The 18,417-nt window shown below is 40.2% G+C and overlaps 1 protein-coding gene across 2 annotated transcripts in view; it reads left to right on the top strand.

Moving 5' to 3' along the window:
* The first annotated feature begins 2,618 nt into the window (after nt 1–2,618).
* Nucleotides 2,619–18,417, top strand: part of nt5c2a (5'-nucleotidase, cytosolic IIa) — a 31,490-nt gene continuing 15,691 nt past the window's right edge. The window contains exons 1-7 of one of the 2 annotated variants that reach the window (XM_047351658.1): nt 2,619–2,754; nt 6,726–6,847; nt 8,292–8,324; nt 12,351–12,424; nt 13,416–13,533; nt 13,627–13,722; nt 17,139–17,230. In XM_047351658.1, coding sequence (XP_047207614.1) covers nt 6,747–6,847; nt 8,292–8,324; nt 12,351–12,424; nt 13,416–13,533; nt 13,627–13,722; nt 17,139–17,230 — 514 coding nt within the window. In that variant the 5' untranslated portion in view covers nt 2,619–2,754; nt 6,726–6,746. The remainder of the gene's footprint in view (nt 2,755–6,725; nt 6,848–8,291; nt 8,325–12,350; nt 12,425–13,415; nt 13,534–13,626; nt 13,723–17,138; nt 17,231–18,417) is intronic. The other variant, XM_047351659.1, reaches the window with a different exon arrangement.

The raw sequence follows: 18,417 nt of genomic DNA, 5'->3' as shown, positions 1-18,417 counted from the left end.
AATCAATAAATTAGCCTTAGCAATTACGTAAAATGTCCTCATATTGACACAGGTCATACTCCATAGAAAGTGTATACAGGTCCTTCTCAAAATATTTGCATATTGTGATAAAGTTCATTATTTTCCATAATGTCATGAAGAAAATTTAACATTCATATATTTTAGATTCATTGCACACTAACTGAAATATTTCAGGTCTTTTATTGTCTTAATACGGATGATTGTGGCATACAGCTCATGAAAACCCAAAATTCCTACCTCACAAAATTAGCATATTTCATCCGACCAATAAAAGAAAAGTGTTTTTAATACAAAAAACGTCAACCTTCAAATAATCATGTACAGTTATGCACTCAATACTTGGTCGGGAATCCTTTGGCAGAAATGACTGCTTCAATGCGGCGTGGCATGGAGGCAATCAGCCTGTGGCACTGCTGAGGTCTTATGGAGGCCCAGGATGCTTCGATAGCGGCCTTTAGCTCATCCAGAGTGTTGGGTCTTGAGTCTCTCAACGTTCTCTTCACAATATCCCACAGATTCTCTATGGGGTTCAGGTCAGGAGAGTTGGCAGGCCAATTGAGCACAGTGATACCATGGTCAGTAAACCATTTACCAGTGGTTTTGGCACTGTGAGCAGGTGCCAGGTCGTGCTGAAAAATGAAATCTTCATCTCCATAAAGCTTTTCAGCAGATGGAAGCATGAAGAGCTCCAAAATCTCCTGATAGCTAGCTGCATTGACCCTGCCCTTGATAAAACACAGTGGACCAACACCAGCAGCTGACACGGCACCCCAGACCATCACTGACTGTGGGTACTTGACACTGGACTTCTGGCATTTTGGCATTTCCTTCTCCCCAGTCTTCCTCCAGACTCTGGCACCTTGATTTCCGAATGACATGCAGAATTTGCTTTTATCCGAAAAAAACGTATTTTGGACCACTGAGCAACAGTCCAGTGCTGCTTCTTTGTAGCCCAGGTCAGGCGCTTCTGCCGCTGTTTCTGGTTCAAAAGTGGCTTGACCTGGGGAATGCGGCACCTGCAGCCCATTTCCTGCACACGCCTGTGCACGGTGGCTCTGGATGTTTCTACTCCAGACTCAGTCCACTGCTTCCGCAGGTCCCCCAAGGTCTGGAATCGGCCCTTCTCCACAATCTTCCTCAGGGTCCGGTCACCTCTTCTCGTTGTGCAGCGTTTTCTGCCACACTTTTTCCTTCCCACAGACTTCCCACTGAGGTGCCTTGATACAGCACTCTGGGAACAGCCTATTCGTTCAGAAATGTCTTTCTGTGTCTTACCCTCTTGCTTGAGGGTGTCAATAGTGGCCTTCTGGACAGCAGTCAGGTCGGCAGTCTTACCCATGATTGGGGTTTTGAGTGATGAACCAGGCTGGGAGTTTTAAAGGCCTCAGGAATCTTTTGCAGGTGTTTAGAGTTAACTCGTTGATTCAGATGATTAGGTTCATAGCTCGTTTAGAGACCCTTTTAATGATATGCTAATTTTGTGAGATAGGAATTTTGGGTTTTCATGAGCTGTATGCCAAAATCATCCGTATTAAGACAATAAAAGACCTGAAACATTTCAGTTATTGTACAATGAATCTAAAATATATGAATGTTAAATTTTCATCATGACATTATGGAAAATAATGAACTTTATCACAATATGCTAATATTTTGAGAAGGACCTGTACTCTGTCCCTATTTTACACACTCAGTACTGACATCAAATCTCAGCTGATGGTTGCAGAAATTTGTACAGTATAAGACTGCAACAACTGGACATTCTTACTGTGAATGACACTGGCTTTGTGTTTTGCCATGTCTAAAATCAATAATCTTTTTTTGTTTTCGACAAATTATGGTCCAGACAGTTATCATCGTTTCAGAAAATCATGATCTGACTTGGAGCCGCAGAGCAAGGACATCAGAGAACATAACTAAAAGTCTGTTTTCCATCTGACCCTAATTCAGAAAGATCTTGGGTTCAGTTAGGCAGGAAGCGTATAATCAACATACAAGGCTGACAAGGGAGTTTCTCGCCTAAAATGTGAAACTTCATTTTGGTAAAGGAAGCGGAAAATCTGCAAATAAAAATCTTATTTGATAACTAGGTTTACTAGGTTTTTAATGTGTCTATGGACAGTAGGAACAAAGTTTAGCATCAGTCACACTTTTGTACCGGGTACACATCTGTCTAAAAAAATTGTTTTTCATTTGTTAAAAGCTTTTCTAATTTATACAGATCCATTCAGTAAATGAGAATATTGTTGGAAAGTTCATTCTTTTCAATAACGTATCTCACTAAATGAAACTAATTATATAGATTAACTGCACACAAACTGATGTTTTCAAGCCTTTATTTCTGTTAATTATGAAGATTTTCTGCTTACAGCTTAATGAATACACGTTTTAAATTAGAATATTACATCAGACCAATAACTTTTTGAAAGGTATGTTTTATACCTGTATAAAGGCTGTTATTTGAAAAAAATACCTGCAATCTGACAAACAATCCTCATTATAACACGTATTCCAATTTTTGAGAATGACTATATATACGAATATACCATGAGGAATATGCATGGGAAAATTCCCTTTGACTACAGTTGACGTACACACTACAATCCGGTAGGTGGCGTTAAATGAAACGTAAGTTCCTTTGCCAACCGCCAGCTACATTTCAGGAAGAAGAAGAAGCTGCAGGTTATTGCGCATGCTTCTCCCACGGTTTTTCTTCAAGTTAACGTAAGGACGGTAAGTGGTTTTATTTTTCGTTGTTTCTTGTTTTAAGGAGTTTCATTTAAAGAGAATTCCTTATGTTGTTCTTCCGGGTCGGAGCTGCCGTGCTGGTGCTAAATGCCTGCTGTTTGGCTCAGCTGGCTTCTTTCTCAGGCAGCTCCAGTTGTCTGGTAATCATGTCGCAATGCGATTTCAGAAGAACCAAAATGGATATTTCTGCACATATTTTGCTGCTAGGTTTTCTCCAGCTTTGTGTGTTTCATGGTTTAATGTGTCCGGGTTTTATGTAATAGTCGTCTGGTGGTGACCAGCTTTTAAACTGAAGCTAGTATTAAACCTGATGAGCAGTACTGCGTGACATCAGCGCCATTGAGGCCACCTTCCTGCGTCTGTAGGAATTAAGATGGTAAGTAGCAGCTTGGCTCATGATGTATCGAATATCTGATTATTATTGGTGTGTTCAAGGAATACACCAGTCACTGGGTAACAGACCGCGACATGACTCCACCTGCAAGAGCAGAAAAACTCTTTCTGATGTCATTATTTACACCATATCGCTCCTCTGCAAACCATGAACATCAGTATTATCCCAATTTTATTCCATAGGATTTAATGTCGGCCATCTTTTCTATGAAGGTTTTCCACAAGGTTTATGAATGTTTATAGGAAAGTTTGACCATTCTTCCAGAAGTGCATTTGAGAGGTCAGACACTGATGTTGGGGAAGGTCTGGCTCACAGTCTCCACTCTACTTCTTTCTAAAGGTTTTCTATCAGGGTTGAGGTCAAGATTCTGTGCCGACCAGTCAAGTTCCTTCACACCAAACTCTCACCCATGTCTTTACGGATGATGTTTTGTGCACTGGTGTTAACTCATGTTGGAACATGAAGGTCTCATGCTCAAAGATTACATTTTCCATTATTTTATTATCTGCTGAAACATGAGCTTACAGAAAGAAAGAAAACCCTAATGTTTTCCTGGCAACCAGCAAACCCAGACTCCTCCGTTGGATCCAGAGAACTGTGATTGATCACAACTCCAGGGCTGTAGAGTCCACTTCCAGCATGCTTTACACCCCTGCATACAATGCTTTACATTAGACTTGGTGATGTAAGGCTTGGTGCAGCAGCTCCAAGAGCCTCATGATCTAACCTGAAGGCCACATGGGGTTTGGAGGTCTGCAGCTATTGACCCTACAGAAAGTTGGTGACCTCTGAGCCCTTTGCTTCTCAGCAACCTCTGACCCACTCTGTGGTTTTAGGTGTCCTACCACTTCATGTTGCTGTTGTTCCCAATCACCTTCACCGTGTTATAATCCCACTAACAGCTGACTGTGGAGTATTTAGTATTCATTGAGCTCCTGAGAGTGACCCGTTCTTTCATTAATGTTAGCAGCAGCAGTCTGCAGGACTAAGTGCTGGAGTTTATACACAAGTGGACATGGAGGAGATTGGAACACCTGAAATCAATGATTGGGTGGAGTGAGGGAATACTTTTGGTAATATATTGATTCTAGGTTAGAAATACAGATAGTTAAAAGTTTTTAAAAAAAACCAATGATCATCAGGGTAACTGATGTCCTTGAGTGTACATTAAAACCCAAAACTGAATAGTTGTAGAGTTGACATTGAAGAATCTGCTTTTACATATGGCCACGAAATGATTAGCAAATATTCTTTGATACCTGCTCATTGCTCAGTTGCTAGGATAGAAATTTATAAGTACATTTTTATTATTTTGTTTAAAAGTGTTTGAAAACTGTGCGTTTGGGAGGACTAAACCCATCAGTGGAACCCCGGGGAACTGTTTTCCATCTATGCTAACAATTACTAAAGAGTTCAATGTCAGAACAAACATTTACATCTGAAAGAGCATTTAAAGAACCATTGAATGACACTAAGATCCGGTTTTCAAGTACTGAAATAAAACAGCTGCTTGGGTTTAAAAGCTGAAGTTCTAGGGTTATTTATAACCCTCTTTATACACTGTAACCTTTGACCCTAAATTATGAAAATGTAGCTGAGTTTCAAACCATGTTTTCAGTTATAGCCATGGAATATTTAAGAAATGATGTCTGATGAATGTTTTTCTTAGGTGGTTAGATTAAATGTCTTGCAACAACCCTTTTTGAGTCGTAAAAGTCACATTCATTACTATAGAGTATGTTATTATTTCTATTAAGACCAGAGAGAGAATACTCTGTCTTGAACCAGAAAGACCTTCAGCTTGCATTCTTTTTAATCACCAAAAACAATCTTCATATGATGTCCAATTTTTGATGAAATCAAGCAGAGAATATGAGCATCTCCTCATACATCATAGTAGTTTGTTTTTGGTATACAGGTACTTAAAATATAGTTTAACAGAGTGTTTGCCTGATATTCGTTTGGCATTACAGCTAGTTATAGTTATAGCTAATGAAAAGCTGTTTGTGAAGGGACATTAATTGTAACTTATTTTCCAGGTAGAACCTTTACATCTCATGTGATTTCAGTAACACTAATTAAAGTAAAACCCAGTCTGCTATGTCTGCCAACCCTAGGAAGTAAAACATTATAACATAATAAACCTACCATCCAAAAGAAGCAACTCTTGCTGCCCATCAATGCGGCAAGGGTTATAGGGTCACTTTCAAGTGGACATCCCAGCAAAGTCACCCCAATATTTGAAATTACATAGCACTGTCTAAACAAAACCCAGCAGCTCCATCTCATACTCTACAGACCTCCCATTAGGATGCTAACTGTTACGTTTCTGACAGATTAGACAAAGACTAAGCAAGAATGAAAAGGTAAGTAATAAGATTATGGCAGCATGACTAAGGCACATACGTTTCATTGACAGACACCATACCTTTATCAGGTCAAACACCTCACACCTACTGTCAAGCATGGTGGAGGAGGGGAGTTGCTTTTCCAAGTCAGGATCAAGGGAGGAGCTGAGAAGAAAAATTAGAGAATGCATGTGAGTGATATTTGGAGAGGCCTGAGAAACATCTGAGGTCATAAAGAGCCTGATACCCAGGCTGAAGCAGACAAAAGATCTAAAACAGTTCTTTAACAGGTTCCATCAACTATCCATTCCTCCCCCTGGCTAGCCATCCATGCTGCAAAACCTTTCATCTTCACCCTATGTACTGCTCTTGCTCTGTCACATAACGCACCACCTCCATCTACAGCCACCCCCACTGCTCCTGCTCCAGAATGGTTCATCTCACCATTCGCACCTCCTTGTTCACTCAACATCCCTTCAGTTCAGCATCCTGGTAAGCATGCCCAGGAGCATGCTGAAAGAACAGTCCTGAATGTCTCACATGCTGTGCACCATCACACTATGAATGCACTATAAAACTCTTTGTCCCAGGCTGCTGCCTCCACAGCACTCCATGGAAGGTTAATGAAGATGCTTCCTCCCATTTGTTTACAAGTAAAATGGTATTTTGCACATTCGTATATATTTTGTTTATTTGTATAATTTTGAACTCACATTCTTCTTTCTGAGCAGTTTTAGTTTTTGACTGTTAGTTACCAGAGCTGTGCTTCATTTCTTACCTGGGTTTAGTTTGCGGTCTGTTGCTGCACCAAAGTACATTTGGCTGTTAAGGGACAAATAAATGTTTGTTCTGTTCTGTAGTTCTTTAATAATTGCACATGTTTGGTGTTTTTTGTGTGTGTGTTAAAATTAAAACAATGTATCATAAATCATGTATTCTTGTGCATTAGATGTTGTATTTGGCTAATTACAAAACATGGAAAGAACCAGATTTTAACCAAAGGTTATATTTCATATTCACATGACTGTATGATTTTTTTTTTTTCCCTAAACCAATAGTCATCATGCTTTTTTTGAAATATTTCAGAAGAAAATCTAGATTCAGGAATACTGCAGCAGTCTTATCTCAGTCCCCTTCAGTCTCCTGTCTTTGTCCCATCAAGCAGTTGATGATGACCTGATTCTGACTTTAATGAGCAACTCTTTTCACTGCAGGCACATTTTTAACGGTTGTAGATGACGACTTCTTGGAGTGACCGTCTGCAGAACTGTGCTGAGCTACCAGCCAACATGGACGGCATGACTATGAAGAGGTATCGGCGCGAAGCTCACCATAGGTACAGTCACAATGTCTTTCGGTTCTTTACACAGATGTTATGGTCCCAGTGGTCCAGTTCATTCTGTTACGGCAACCACGCTGCAGCAGTGCATCAAAAACACAGGTGTGCTTATCTAGTTACATTTTAACTATGGGTTCCTGAACTCTTTCTTATCTAAACTTAATTTCCTGGAACATTTTCAACCTAGGACACCTTTTCTGTGGGATTCCACTGCAGGATTTCTGTCCAGGCTGTTTATGTAGCGGAGGTGCTCTGATCCTGAGCAGTTCCTGCTCCTGCAGGAGTGCTGCATCGATCCGGGAAAATAGATCTCCAACAACGGAGAAGTCCCGAATGTGATATCAGCCTAATAAAGCATTAGTGTTAGATTTTTTCATAGCAGTTATGGTTAAAAAGACATATACTGCCACAGAACCTTTTCTGTGTGGAAAGGTTCAGCTAGAATGGGTTTTAAATGAACAGCACCAATCCTGACTTTTTGTGTGAGGGAGAGAAGAGCTCAGATCAGGATTCCAACCAGCTATCTAAAGACATCATTTATGACAGTTTTAAAGTGGTTAAGATCTGAAACTGAATTAAAATCACCTCTAACTCCGAGAAAGTTTCCAGTGATCTAAAGATCTTTAATAATTAAAGCCATGGAGATGTCTCCTAGGAACAGTAACCTCATACTGCAGCTGTAGCAGAGCGTCTCCTCCATCCAGGCATATAATTGGTGAATAATCAATAATCCTGGGGAGTTGTTTTTCCTTTAATCGGTATCTTAGATTTAAAATACTTCTACCTGACCAGTTAAATATCTTCTACAAATATCTTTGTACCGATCCATTAATCAATTGCCCAGTTGTCATGTTTAGCTCTGACTGGTGATCAGCAGGTCATATAAAATCTGATTTAGTTTTTTACTGTTCATTAAATTCAGGAAAACTAAGAATTCCCACATTTTCCATCTGTAAACACCTCAACCTCTGCATGCACTTTGGTGTGCTCTGCAATGTCTTTATTAAAACTCAAGTAAACGTTAAGGGACAATTCTTCAGTAAACTGTATTTTTGATCATTTATTTTATTATTGCAACTCCAGACCTCTCTGCTAATTCCAAATGTTAATACAGCTCAGAGCTGAAGGTTTAGGGAAAGTAAAAGTGAACATTTAGAGAACAGAAGAGATATTTTTTATTATCCCTCACTGGGGAAGGTTAGGTGTAACAGCAGCAAAGTGACAGGGAAATGGAAGCCTGCTGTGCAATGACTGAACTATCTGTGCTGATTTTTACTTTCTGTATTTATTCAACATCAGTGGCTGCAGGGTAATGTATACGGATCTAATCACTATAGTTGGGATTTCTATACTGTATTTTCTGTTTGTAAGATTGGACTGAGTGTGAGGCCTAGCAGCCATGAGCTCAGTGGTAACCCTACATCTATTTTCTATCACAAAGCTTTCCGAGGGATCTGGCTCATCCTGCAATGAGGTATGCAATCCTTTTGTTGTTAAAACAAATTGTGATGACTGATATTGTAATGTCCATGATATGACATAATTCTTGGTAAAACTTCCATAAAACTTTGTCCATACTGAAAGCACCCATCTTGTGAGTGTTGTGTTCCTGCAGCATTCCTAATCCTCCTCCATTATTGTCAATGTAATATCATTTCACTCAACATCTCAACACAATCCAGTGTGAAATCTACGTGATGTCACAGGTTATATGACCAGACTGTATGATCTGTATTTCTGCACTGAGCTGTAGTTGATGGGAAGAAGGAAATGAAGGTTAATTGCTGCAACACTTACAGCAGCTTGTAGAAGTCTTCACACTGCTGGAACCTTTTCTTTTTTGGGAAACCCCATCTTATCCTTATCTGTATGTAAATAAATTGAACTGAAATTGAATTGAATTGAATCTTTTTCCTTTCTGACATTGCTTTCTGTTGGTCTACCATATAAAGTTCTGATAAAATACCTTGAATTTTGTGGGTGTTATGTGAAAATTCTCCTGGGGTGTGAACATTTCTGCAAGGCGCTGTAGTAGCTCTGACTGGTGTTCCTTTTCCATTAGTCGCTACACAGCCCAGTTCAGAATGGCTCTACTTGCTTTTTAGCCTTCTCCATTAGTAACAGGTTCATGGAATCATCACTATTTTTAGTACTTGCTTGCAGGTAAGCTAGCATTAGGTAGCTTTAGCTTACCCTGATACGTCCTCTGGCTCGTACCACTCCATGGCTTCCCTCTCTCTCCTGTATTTTCCCAGAGTGCTTCATCTTGCTGGCCTTACCCTTCTCTGGCTCTCTTCTCTCACTCTGAGTCTGACAGCAGTCAAAGCTGTTGTTTGTGTCACCACAATCACATCACTATATTTCTCGGACTGCTGGTCCTCTTTTATATTGACGATCCGTCCACATTCAGATGGTACTCAATGGAAAACAAACCATACCTTGAAGAGTAGAGCCGACCCCAGTTAAGTTGAGAAAAGGTAGGTACTAATGGCAGTGGTGTCCCTTTTGCTCTGAGCAGATGATTCCATAATAAAAATACCAAAGTGATGGGTTGTTGTTATATACGTCCCCCCTGCCAGACAGTCAAGTTAATAATTATATCAAATGAATTTTCTGAATAACATAGATCACAACAGAAGTCATAAAGGTTACCTTTCCTATATAAAACAGGTCTATACATTGTCCTTTTATGAAACAAACTGCCTCTAGAATGTTGTGCTCTCTGTGTCACACATGGCAAAGCTCCGCCCTGATGCGCGTTAGAAAAAATGTCGCAACCACCTGAAAAACAAGCTAAAGTTTCTGCATTTTTTTTAAACATCCCCAGAGTTGTGAAGAAAGCAGCACACTCTCTCCTGTGAGGAGCAGCCATAGCTCTCTAAGTGCTTCAGGCTCCGCCCCTTTCAAGCAGCAAAGATCAAGACATTACCGGGTGACAGGTTTTGACCCGGCTGGGCTGAGGCGAAATACTCACCCTGTATACATACCCAATAACAATCAAATGAGAAGGTGTGTCTAACAGACAGAAAGATGCAGAGAAACATAGATAAATACAGATCAAGAAAAGAAAGCTGCACACGTTGTAGATAACTGATTAATGTTTCACTATTTATTAGTGTTTTATAATGATTAAATTATGATTCCTTTTGTATTGATTGTGATGTTAAATTATTAAAGCACTCAATTATATTGCTGCTATTAAAAGAAACGCATAAAACTCATTTCTCTAAGTGTTTCTGCCCCAGGGGAAACACACAGACCCTGATCTTCAAAGATCCTAAATAGGGGACACTAGCCTTGTACAAAAAAAAAATTCATTTGCAGTAAGTGGGCGTGTTGCGTATGATTTTCAAAGATTGGGCATGCAATAGATAACTGGGGCAAAAGAGGTGCAGAATGCTGCCCTATTTAAATTAGGAAATTGCTTGTGCGACTGGTGCCTGCTGCTGCCCCCAGCAGAGCAAGAGGAAAAGCAAACGGATCCTCTGCTGTGGCGCTTGAAACATGCAGGGGTTGCTGCGCTGCATCATTATGAATGATCCAGTTGCTGATTTTTATTTTTCTGTTCTGCTTCTGCTTTTCTGGACTGTTACAATTTGTCAAAGTTTCTTGTCGCTATTCACAGCAGCAGGTTAGTCATCGCAGCCTCTGCCCTGATGAGATTATTTCTCCTCTCTGTGCAGAAGGCTGAGTTTGAAGTTCTGCGAGCAGATGCGTTGTTTCTGCTCCGTACAGAGCCAATGAGGCAAAGACTACATTCTGCTTCGCCTTTAATCAAAATATTGGATTACAGGTCATTGTGCAGGAGGGCAGAGCTGTGTCCAAAAGTAGCATTCGCCCTCCGCCATTGGTGCGCAGACGGGGCAGCTGTTCAGTGCTGCGTCTGCATCATAGGAGCGTGCACAGCTTAACTGTGTTGCTCGGCATGACTCGCAACGGTTCCAGCTTATAAGTTGGCTAATCAATATTTAATGTTTAAAAAAGACAATTGTGTCTTAAGTTATTGGAGGTTTGCCTCCCTTGATCTTTTAATTCTTTTTGGAGACTCAGTTTTCTTTTTTTTTTGAGTATTTGTTGAGTGAGTGACTGTTAAGTTCGGGGTTTATGATAAACGGCCACAATATTCAAGCCTGAACGTAACATTGGCAACATAAAAATGGTTTGTTGTAGGAGTTTGTTGTAGGCTTTCTGTATATTATAGATTTGCTAAATTTAAAACAGCGTCGCATCACTGTCCTCCAAAGCCTTTAAATCGAACATTTATGTACATTAGAATAAATTAGTTTCCAGTCATTTTACTCAATTCGTTTTGTTTGTGTTTTATTGATTAAAATTGTTTTTTGGAGACACAAAACCATTTTTCACTATATAAACCCTGGCATGCATTCACATTTAAACAGCTTAATCAAATTGATTAAAGCTTTGATTGCTCTGCAATGGCACAATGTTACTGTCAGTAACGCAAGTGACAAGGTTTAAGCCTAAAGCAATTTATTTATTTTTTTTACCTGCTAAAAAGTGACTTTAGCGTCCAGTTTACAAATGAAGGATTGAATCTACCTTATAATGACTTTATTTTTCCTATAAATTATATTCTCAACATCACAGCACAACGGGTCCTTTGCATGATGTGTATTTACAGGTACAGAGTGTGCATGCTCCTCTGCTCCTCTGGTGCCATGATCAGGATGGTGCTTCAGCAGCAGATGATGTCACTGACAGTGATGGTGCGCTGGAACGATCCAGACGCAAGAAAACAACTGCTGCTAGGAGTTTTATCATAAGAGATATGTCATGGTTTCTGTTTGTGATTGGCTCCAAATTACCACAGTAACAGCAGACATTTTTGCCTCCCAGTTAGTACCTGCATTTCAAATGCGCTAAACCTAGACGCAAGAACAGCAGCGTGGTCCGTTTCAGGTTGGATAAATCTCATTGCAGGTGGTAAAGGATTACATTTACATATACTCCTCCCATATATTTGCGCATTTGGGTTATTATCATATGTTTCAGATAATTATGAAGGCAAACACTCAAATGTTTTGTGCCCGCTGATTTTACACACACACGCAATCCAAATAGCACCTCGTTTGTAGATCAGGTTTGCATGGGGTTGTGTACACACCTTTTGAAACCTTTTAAAAATCAGGCCCACAGTATTTTGTTTCGATGCCAAGCGGATCATGCTCACTCTGGATAATGCATATGTTCATCATCCCAGTAACATCCTAATATTGCCATATAATAACCAAAAATAAAAACAAGTTTATTTGTTTTTACCATAAGACTCTTTAAGTGTGTTCTGCATGTCTTTGTGGGTGTTATTTAAAAGAATCAATTTTTTTTTCTTATGTCCAATGTTTATGTAACTGATGAACTCTCTTTAAAACCAGTCCTGACATTTAGGTAGAAGTCTGTTTGGATGGAATCAGAAAAGGCCAAAATACAGTTTAATCTTGGCTGTTTCCTTTTAATTGTTACTAGATCTGTCTCATTGCAGAGTGTTTGTCAATCGAAGCCTGGCCATGGAAAAAATCAAGTGCTTTGGATTTGACATGGATTATACTCTTGCTGGTAAGTACAGTCATTTCTCATATATAAGCAGGCATGGTGACTATGCCAGCAGGGAACTCTTTGTGAAAAACCCTGATGGTCCATTTATATAACACTGATTTAATACAAAGGTCATCTGAAGGTATCTGACAACACAACATAAAGGTCATCTTTGGTAAAACATCTGCACACACGTTCTGATTTCTTTCCACAATGTGTTCTTTCTACTGCATTTTATGATTCAGGTTCTTCTATACATCCTCTGTTGCCTCAGTTTGCCCTAGTAATAATCTTTTCCTCTAGCTGCCAAACCTCTCACAGCATTCCCCTGAAGCTGTGACTGTGCTAAGAGTGTTTACAGTGCTCTAATTTAAGGCGCAGTGCGTCAAAGACGAGGCACTCTGAATCTGGAGGTGTGTAATCATGTTGGTCATGCACCCTCCCTTGAATGATATAATTTTAGTGCAACTATTCACCAAGTCGTCTGGTCATTTCTTTTATTAAAGCTAAGCTACATTTCCGGTCCAATCACTGACGTACACTGTCAATGGATGCCCACACATTTCCTATGGATCCTTCTTCGTTGGTGTTTTTGGCGGCTTCTTCCGGTGGGCAAACTGGATATAAAACTAGGAATCTAAATTAAAAAATGTAAATGATTCAGGGAGAATCTGAATGTTAGTTTCAGTTCCCATCGATTCTCCAGACTCGATGCCCAACCTGAGTCTTTGAGTTTGCTAGACCTCTTTGCCATCACCCTAATCTTTAGCTCCCTCCACAGAGTAACTATCAGATTTAAGCCTGGGCCACTCTAAAGCAGTAATAGTACTTCCAATCTGAAGAAACCATATGATGATAATGGTTCTGGGCTGAAGGTTGGGTTTGAAGCACAAATCTAGAATAAACCCCAGCCGTGCATGACTTACAGTGGAATGTCCATATCAGTCTGGTCTGAGCTGTTTTTGGACTAATTGTTCAGATAAAGTGTTGACCTGTCTCCCTTCCTGTGCAGTGTATAAATCTCCCGAGTATGAGTCGCTGGGCTTCGACCTGATCGTGGAGCATCTGGTATCCATTGGTTATCCCCAGGAGCTGCTAAACTTTGTCTATGATCCCTCCTTCCCCACCAGGTGGGTTCCCTGTGTCCTTTCTTGTTTTTCTTACTCAGTCATTGTTACAGAGCTATAAGTTCTTACCTTCACTGTTCTGTCTGCATTATTCAGAGGTCTGGTGTTTGACACCATGTTTGGCAACCTGCTCAAAGTGGACGCCTATGGCAACATTCTGGTGTGTGCTCATGGGTTCAACTTCTTGAGGGGGTGAGCTTCACACTCTGACATATCTCCTTATTTCACCTCACAGTGAGCTTCAGCTTCATAGTGAGACACTAAGGATCTAATTCCAACCTGATGGTGTAACAGAAATAATGGAAACATTGCTGGGATTCAGCCTCTGCCCTGTGTTTGTTCTGAATTTGATGCTGGACCAGAGTGGGGGATGTGACTGTATCTGTGAAAGTGTTTTGGTTCTGTAGAGCAGTAATCATCTGGGTTACATTCAGTCTAGAGTAGTGTAGTAGACTGATTATGGATAATGTCTCACTAAAGCTTAGACTGTACATGATGAGCCTCATAAACACTGGATCATTAACTAGCCACCGATTGGCTACTTGATTATATGTATGTATCAAAACTCATGTCATTCAATAAAATAAATCCATTTATCAGTCTCGCATCTAATAAAAGTCTGAATGAGGGCTAAATTCTCACTTATTATGAAACTATATTTATTTCCAGAATCAAAATATTAACACTTCAATACAGGTCCTTCTCAAAATATTAGCATATTGTGATAAAGTTCACTATTTTCCATAATGTCATGATGAAAATTTAACATTCATATATTTTAGATTCATTGCACACTAACTGAAATATTTCAGGTCTTTTATTGTCTTAATACGGATGATTTTGGCATACAGCTCATGAAAACCCAAAATTCCTATCTCACAAAATTAGCATATCATTAAAAGGGTCTCTAAACGAGCTATGAACCTAATCATCTGAATCAACGAGTTAACTCTAAACACCTGCAAAAGATTCCTGAGGCCTTTAAAACTCCCAGCCTGGTTCATCACTCAAAACCCCAATCATGGGTAAGACTGCCGACCTGACTGCTGTCCAGAAGGCCACTATTGACACCCTCAAGCAAGAGGGTAAGACACAGAAAGACATTTCTGAACGAATAGGCTGTTCCCAGAGTGCTGTATCAAGGCACCTCAGTGGGAAGTCTGTGGGAAGGAAAAAGTGTGGCAGAAAACGCTGCACAACGAGAAGAGGTGACCGGACCCTGAGGAAGATTGTGGAGAAGGGCCGATTCCAGACCTTGGGGGACCTGCAGAAGCAGTGGACTGAGTCTGGAGTAGAAACATCCAGAGCCACCGTGCACAGGCGTGTGCAGGAAATGGGCTACAGGTGCCGCATTCCCCAGGTCAAGCCACTTTTGAACCAGAAACAGCGGCAGAAGCGCCTGACCTGGGCTACAGAGAAGCAGCACTGGACTGTTGCTCAGTGGTCCAAAGTACTTTTTTCGGATGAAAGCAAATTCTGCATGTCATTCGGAAATCAAGGTGCCAGAGTCTGGAGGAAGACTGGGGAGAAGGAAATGCCAAAATGCCAGATGTCCAGTGTCAAGTACCCACAGTCAGTGATGGTCTGGGGTGCCGTGTCAGCTGCTGGTGTTGGTCCACTGTGTTTTATCAAGGGCAGGGTCAATGCAGCTAGCTATCAGGAGATTTTGGAGCTCTTCATGCTTCCATCTGCTGAAAAGCTTTATGGAGATGAAGATTTCATTTTTCAGCACGACCTGGCACCTGCTCACAGTGCCAAAACCACTGGTAAATGGTTTACTGACCATGGTATCACTGTGCTCAATTGGCCTGCCAACTCTCCTGACCTGAACCCCATAGAGAATCTGTGGGATATTGTGAAGAGAACGTTGAGAGACTCAAGACCCAACACTCTGGATGAGCTAAAGGCCGCTATCGTAGCATCCTGGGCCTCCATAAGACCTCAGCAGTGCCACAGGCTGATTGCCTCCATGCCACGCCGCATTGAAGCAGTCATTTCTGTAAAAGGATTCCTGACCAAGTATTGAGTGCATAACTGTACATGATTATTTGAAGGTTGATGTTTTTTGTATTAAAAACACTTTTCTTTTATTGGTCGGATGAAATATGCTAATTTTGTGAGATAGGAATTTTGGGTTTTCATGAGCTGTATGCCAAAATCATCCATATTAAGACAATAAAAGACCTGAAATATTTCAGTTAGTGTGCAATGAATCTAAAATATATGAATGTTAAATTTTCATCATGACATTATGGAAAATAATGAACTTTATCACAATATGCTAATATTTTGAGAAGGACCTGTATACTGGTAGTAAACAATATACATCACCCTTCTTACTTTTAAGATTAACTTCTGCTGTGAGTCTCATGCTGTACATCTGCAGATGACCCGGTTCTACTGACCAGCAGAGTTCTGTAGCAGCCTGAGGTTGGTTCAGTTACGTAGATCTCTGTTCCTGATCTCACTCGGCAGGAGATGTTTCCTAATCTACACCTGCTACTGGTCCATTCTCTGTCAACTAAAGACAAGTACTATGATCTGACCCTTTTAAACCTCAAATTATTTATTGGGCTGGTTTCAAAGGTGGGTTGAAATGAATAGAACCTCCTCTTCTGGAAAGCACTGTACTACTTAAAACAGATATATAAACAATATATTACAGAACTTATCCTCATTTATAACACAATCCAATAAATCGTGGACTGAACATGAGTTAAAGATTATAAGCAGCTCCCATGTTGTAAACATCCACTGCTCGCTCTGTTTGCTGATTGGCTGGCTGATGTGTGTTCTGTAGTTGTTGAGGGAAAACTGAATGTTGGCACATGAACACATGAGAGAAATAACGTTCATCTAAACCTCAGCAAAAACACTGTCTGTGTGAAGCAGCATCAGTAGAAGAGAGTCCATTGTCTGTTCCTACTTAGCACTGTAGAAAAATGAAACGCATTGTTGCTCCAACGGTCACCTAAACCATGCTAGAACATTTTCATATGACTACTTTGCATTTCACACTTGGATGCAGATGTTAAAGCAAAAAACTCTAAAAATCAGTCACAATCATAAATGGGAAAAAATGCCTTTATTTTAGTGTTTAAAGTTCTTAACCGTTATGTCTAAGCCCAGTGTAAACCTATAAAAGGACATACTTATGTGTTAGCAGTGGAAACTCTAATATGATGTTTTAGGTCATGTTTGCGCTTCATTCAGGCTGTTGGCGAGCAATATATAAGCAATATTAGTTTTTAAGAGAATAAAGTTGGCATTTTCTAAAGACTTTTAACCACAGCATTTCCAAAGGACACACAGAAGCATTAGGGAAGAAAACACTGTCCTCGCCTCTTTGCCAAACAGTTTCCGAACAGGATATCTTCCGAGTCTCTTTAGTTTTCTAATAGTTTTCTGACATTCACGCAGCCCAGATGCATAAAATAGTGTCTATGAGTGAGGAGGAACATTTGGAGGGTGCTTGTACTGCAGGATTCCTCAGTCCGTCTGCACCAGCTCAGTCATATTGCTGGATCAGAGCTGCTCTTTCAGACCTGAACTCTGAAACACAAAAAAAGCATGTATGAAAGCAGCTGACTTGTTCTTTCTGTGCACAGACCTGAGATCAGAGAGATGTACCCCAATAAATTCATCCAACGTGGAGATACCGACCGCTTCTACATCCTGAACACACTCTTTAACCTGCCAGGTTAGTAAACTCCATTTAGACCTCAGTCCTGAAATTAAGTCACTCTGGCACCTGAGTATATTTAGGTGAAACTAATCTGAATGACTTCTTATACCTAACAGTTAAAGGAAAAAGACAGTTATGTCTTCAGTGAGGTTTTTTGTGGCTTTAGCATTTCCTTTTATTATACTGAAAATAATTTTTAATTATGTCATAGATTTCAAGTCTTTTCTTATGTAAATAGTCCATAATTCCAGTGTTGAACCTTCTTCCTCCTAAACTCTAGCTCTCTGTGACCTGCTGAATATGAAGCTCTGGATCAATCCTGGCTGATTGTGACCCATTCTGATCTTCCTGGAGTTGATCCCAGTTTGTTGACTTTTGTTTCTCCGCCTGTATTTTGAGAACTGACCATGGGTTCTGATCTGGGGTGTTTCCTGACCCCAGAGTCAAAGGGTCAGTGTTCTTACTTTGCCCCTGCAGCACAGTTCTGTCAAGGTGGAAAATCCAGAGATTATGACCAAGCAAGCAAGCAATTTTTTTGGATGTTTCAGACAATCAGACCAGGATTTATCAGAGAAAATAACTTTGCACCAGTCCGCTGCTGCACATCCATGCACCTCCTGCAGAGTTTCAGGCTATCCTGGGGGGTTTTCATGAATAGATGTGTTGCCCTTCTTCTCATAAGAATAGAAAACAGTAGAATAGAAATATCCTTTATTATTCAGATGTACCAGCAGCAAAGTGAAATGCAAATGGAGCATACAGATACAAGTACAAAAAATATAAAAAGAAAACAGTAAAACTAAGAGACTGTACAGTAAGGGATCATTTACAACATAAGAAAAAACACTGGAAAGATATTATAAATAACATAGACTAAAATAAATGTCCAACCGAGTAGGATGATTTAAAAAAATGTAAAATAAAAAATTGGCATACAATGACAACCGAATATTTACAAGAAATGGATAAACTGCAAATAACAGCAGGGATGTCAACACTTGTTGAGTTTAACAGCTGCTGGGAGGAAGGACCTGTTTTAACAGTGCTTTGTGCATCTGAGCTGCAGCAGTCTGTCACTGAAGGAGCTCTCCAGTCCTGCAACAGGTCCATGCATGGTGGTGGGAGACATTGTCCAACAGTGATGGTGTTTTTGGCTATTCTCCTAAATTCTTCTACCAGCCAGCTACTCTTGCCAATGTTGA

The sequence above is a fragment of the Girardinichthys multiradiatus genome, chromosome 22 (assembly GCF_021462225.1).
Source record: "Girardinichthys multiradiatus isolate DD_20200921_A chromosome 22, DD_fGirMul_XY1, whole genome shotgun sequence".
Taxonomy (NCBI): Eukaryota; Metazoa; Chordata; class Actinopteri; order Cyprinodontiformes; family Goodeidae; genus Girardinichthys; species Girardinichthys multiradiatus.
Note: the sequence above shows the minus strand (reverse complement) of the source record. Positions and strands in the feature narration are given on the sequence as shown.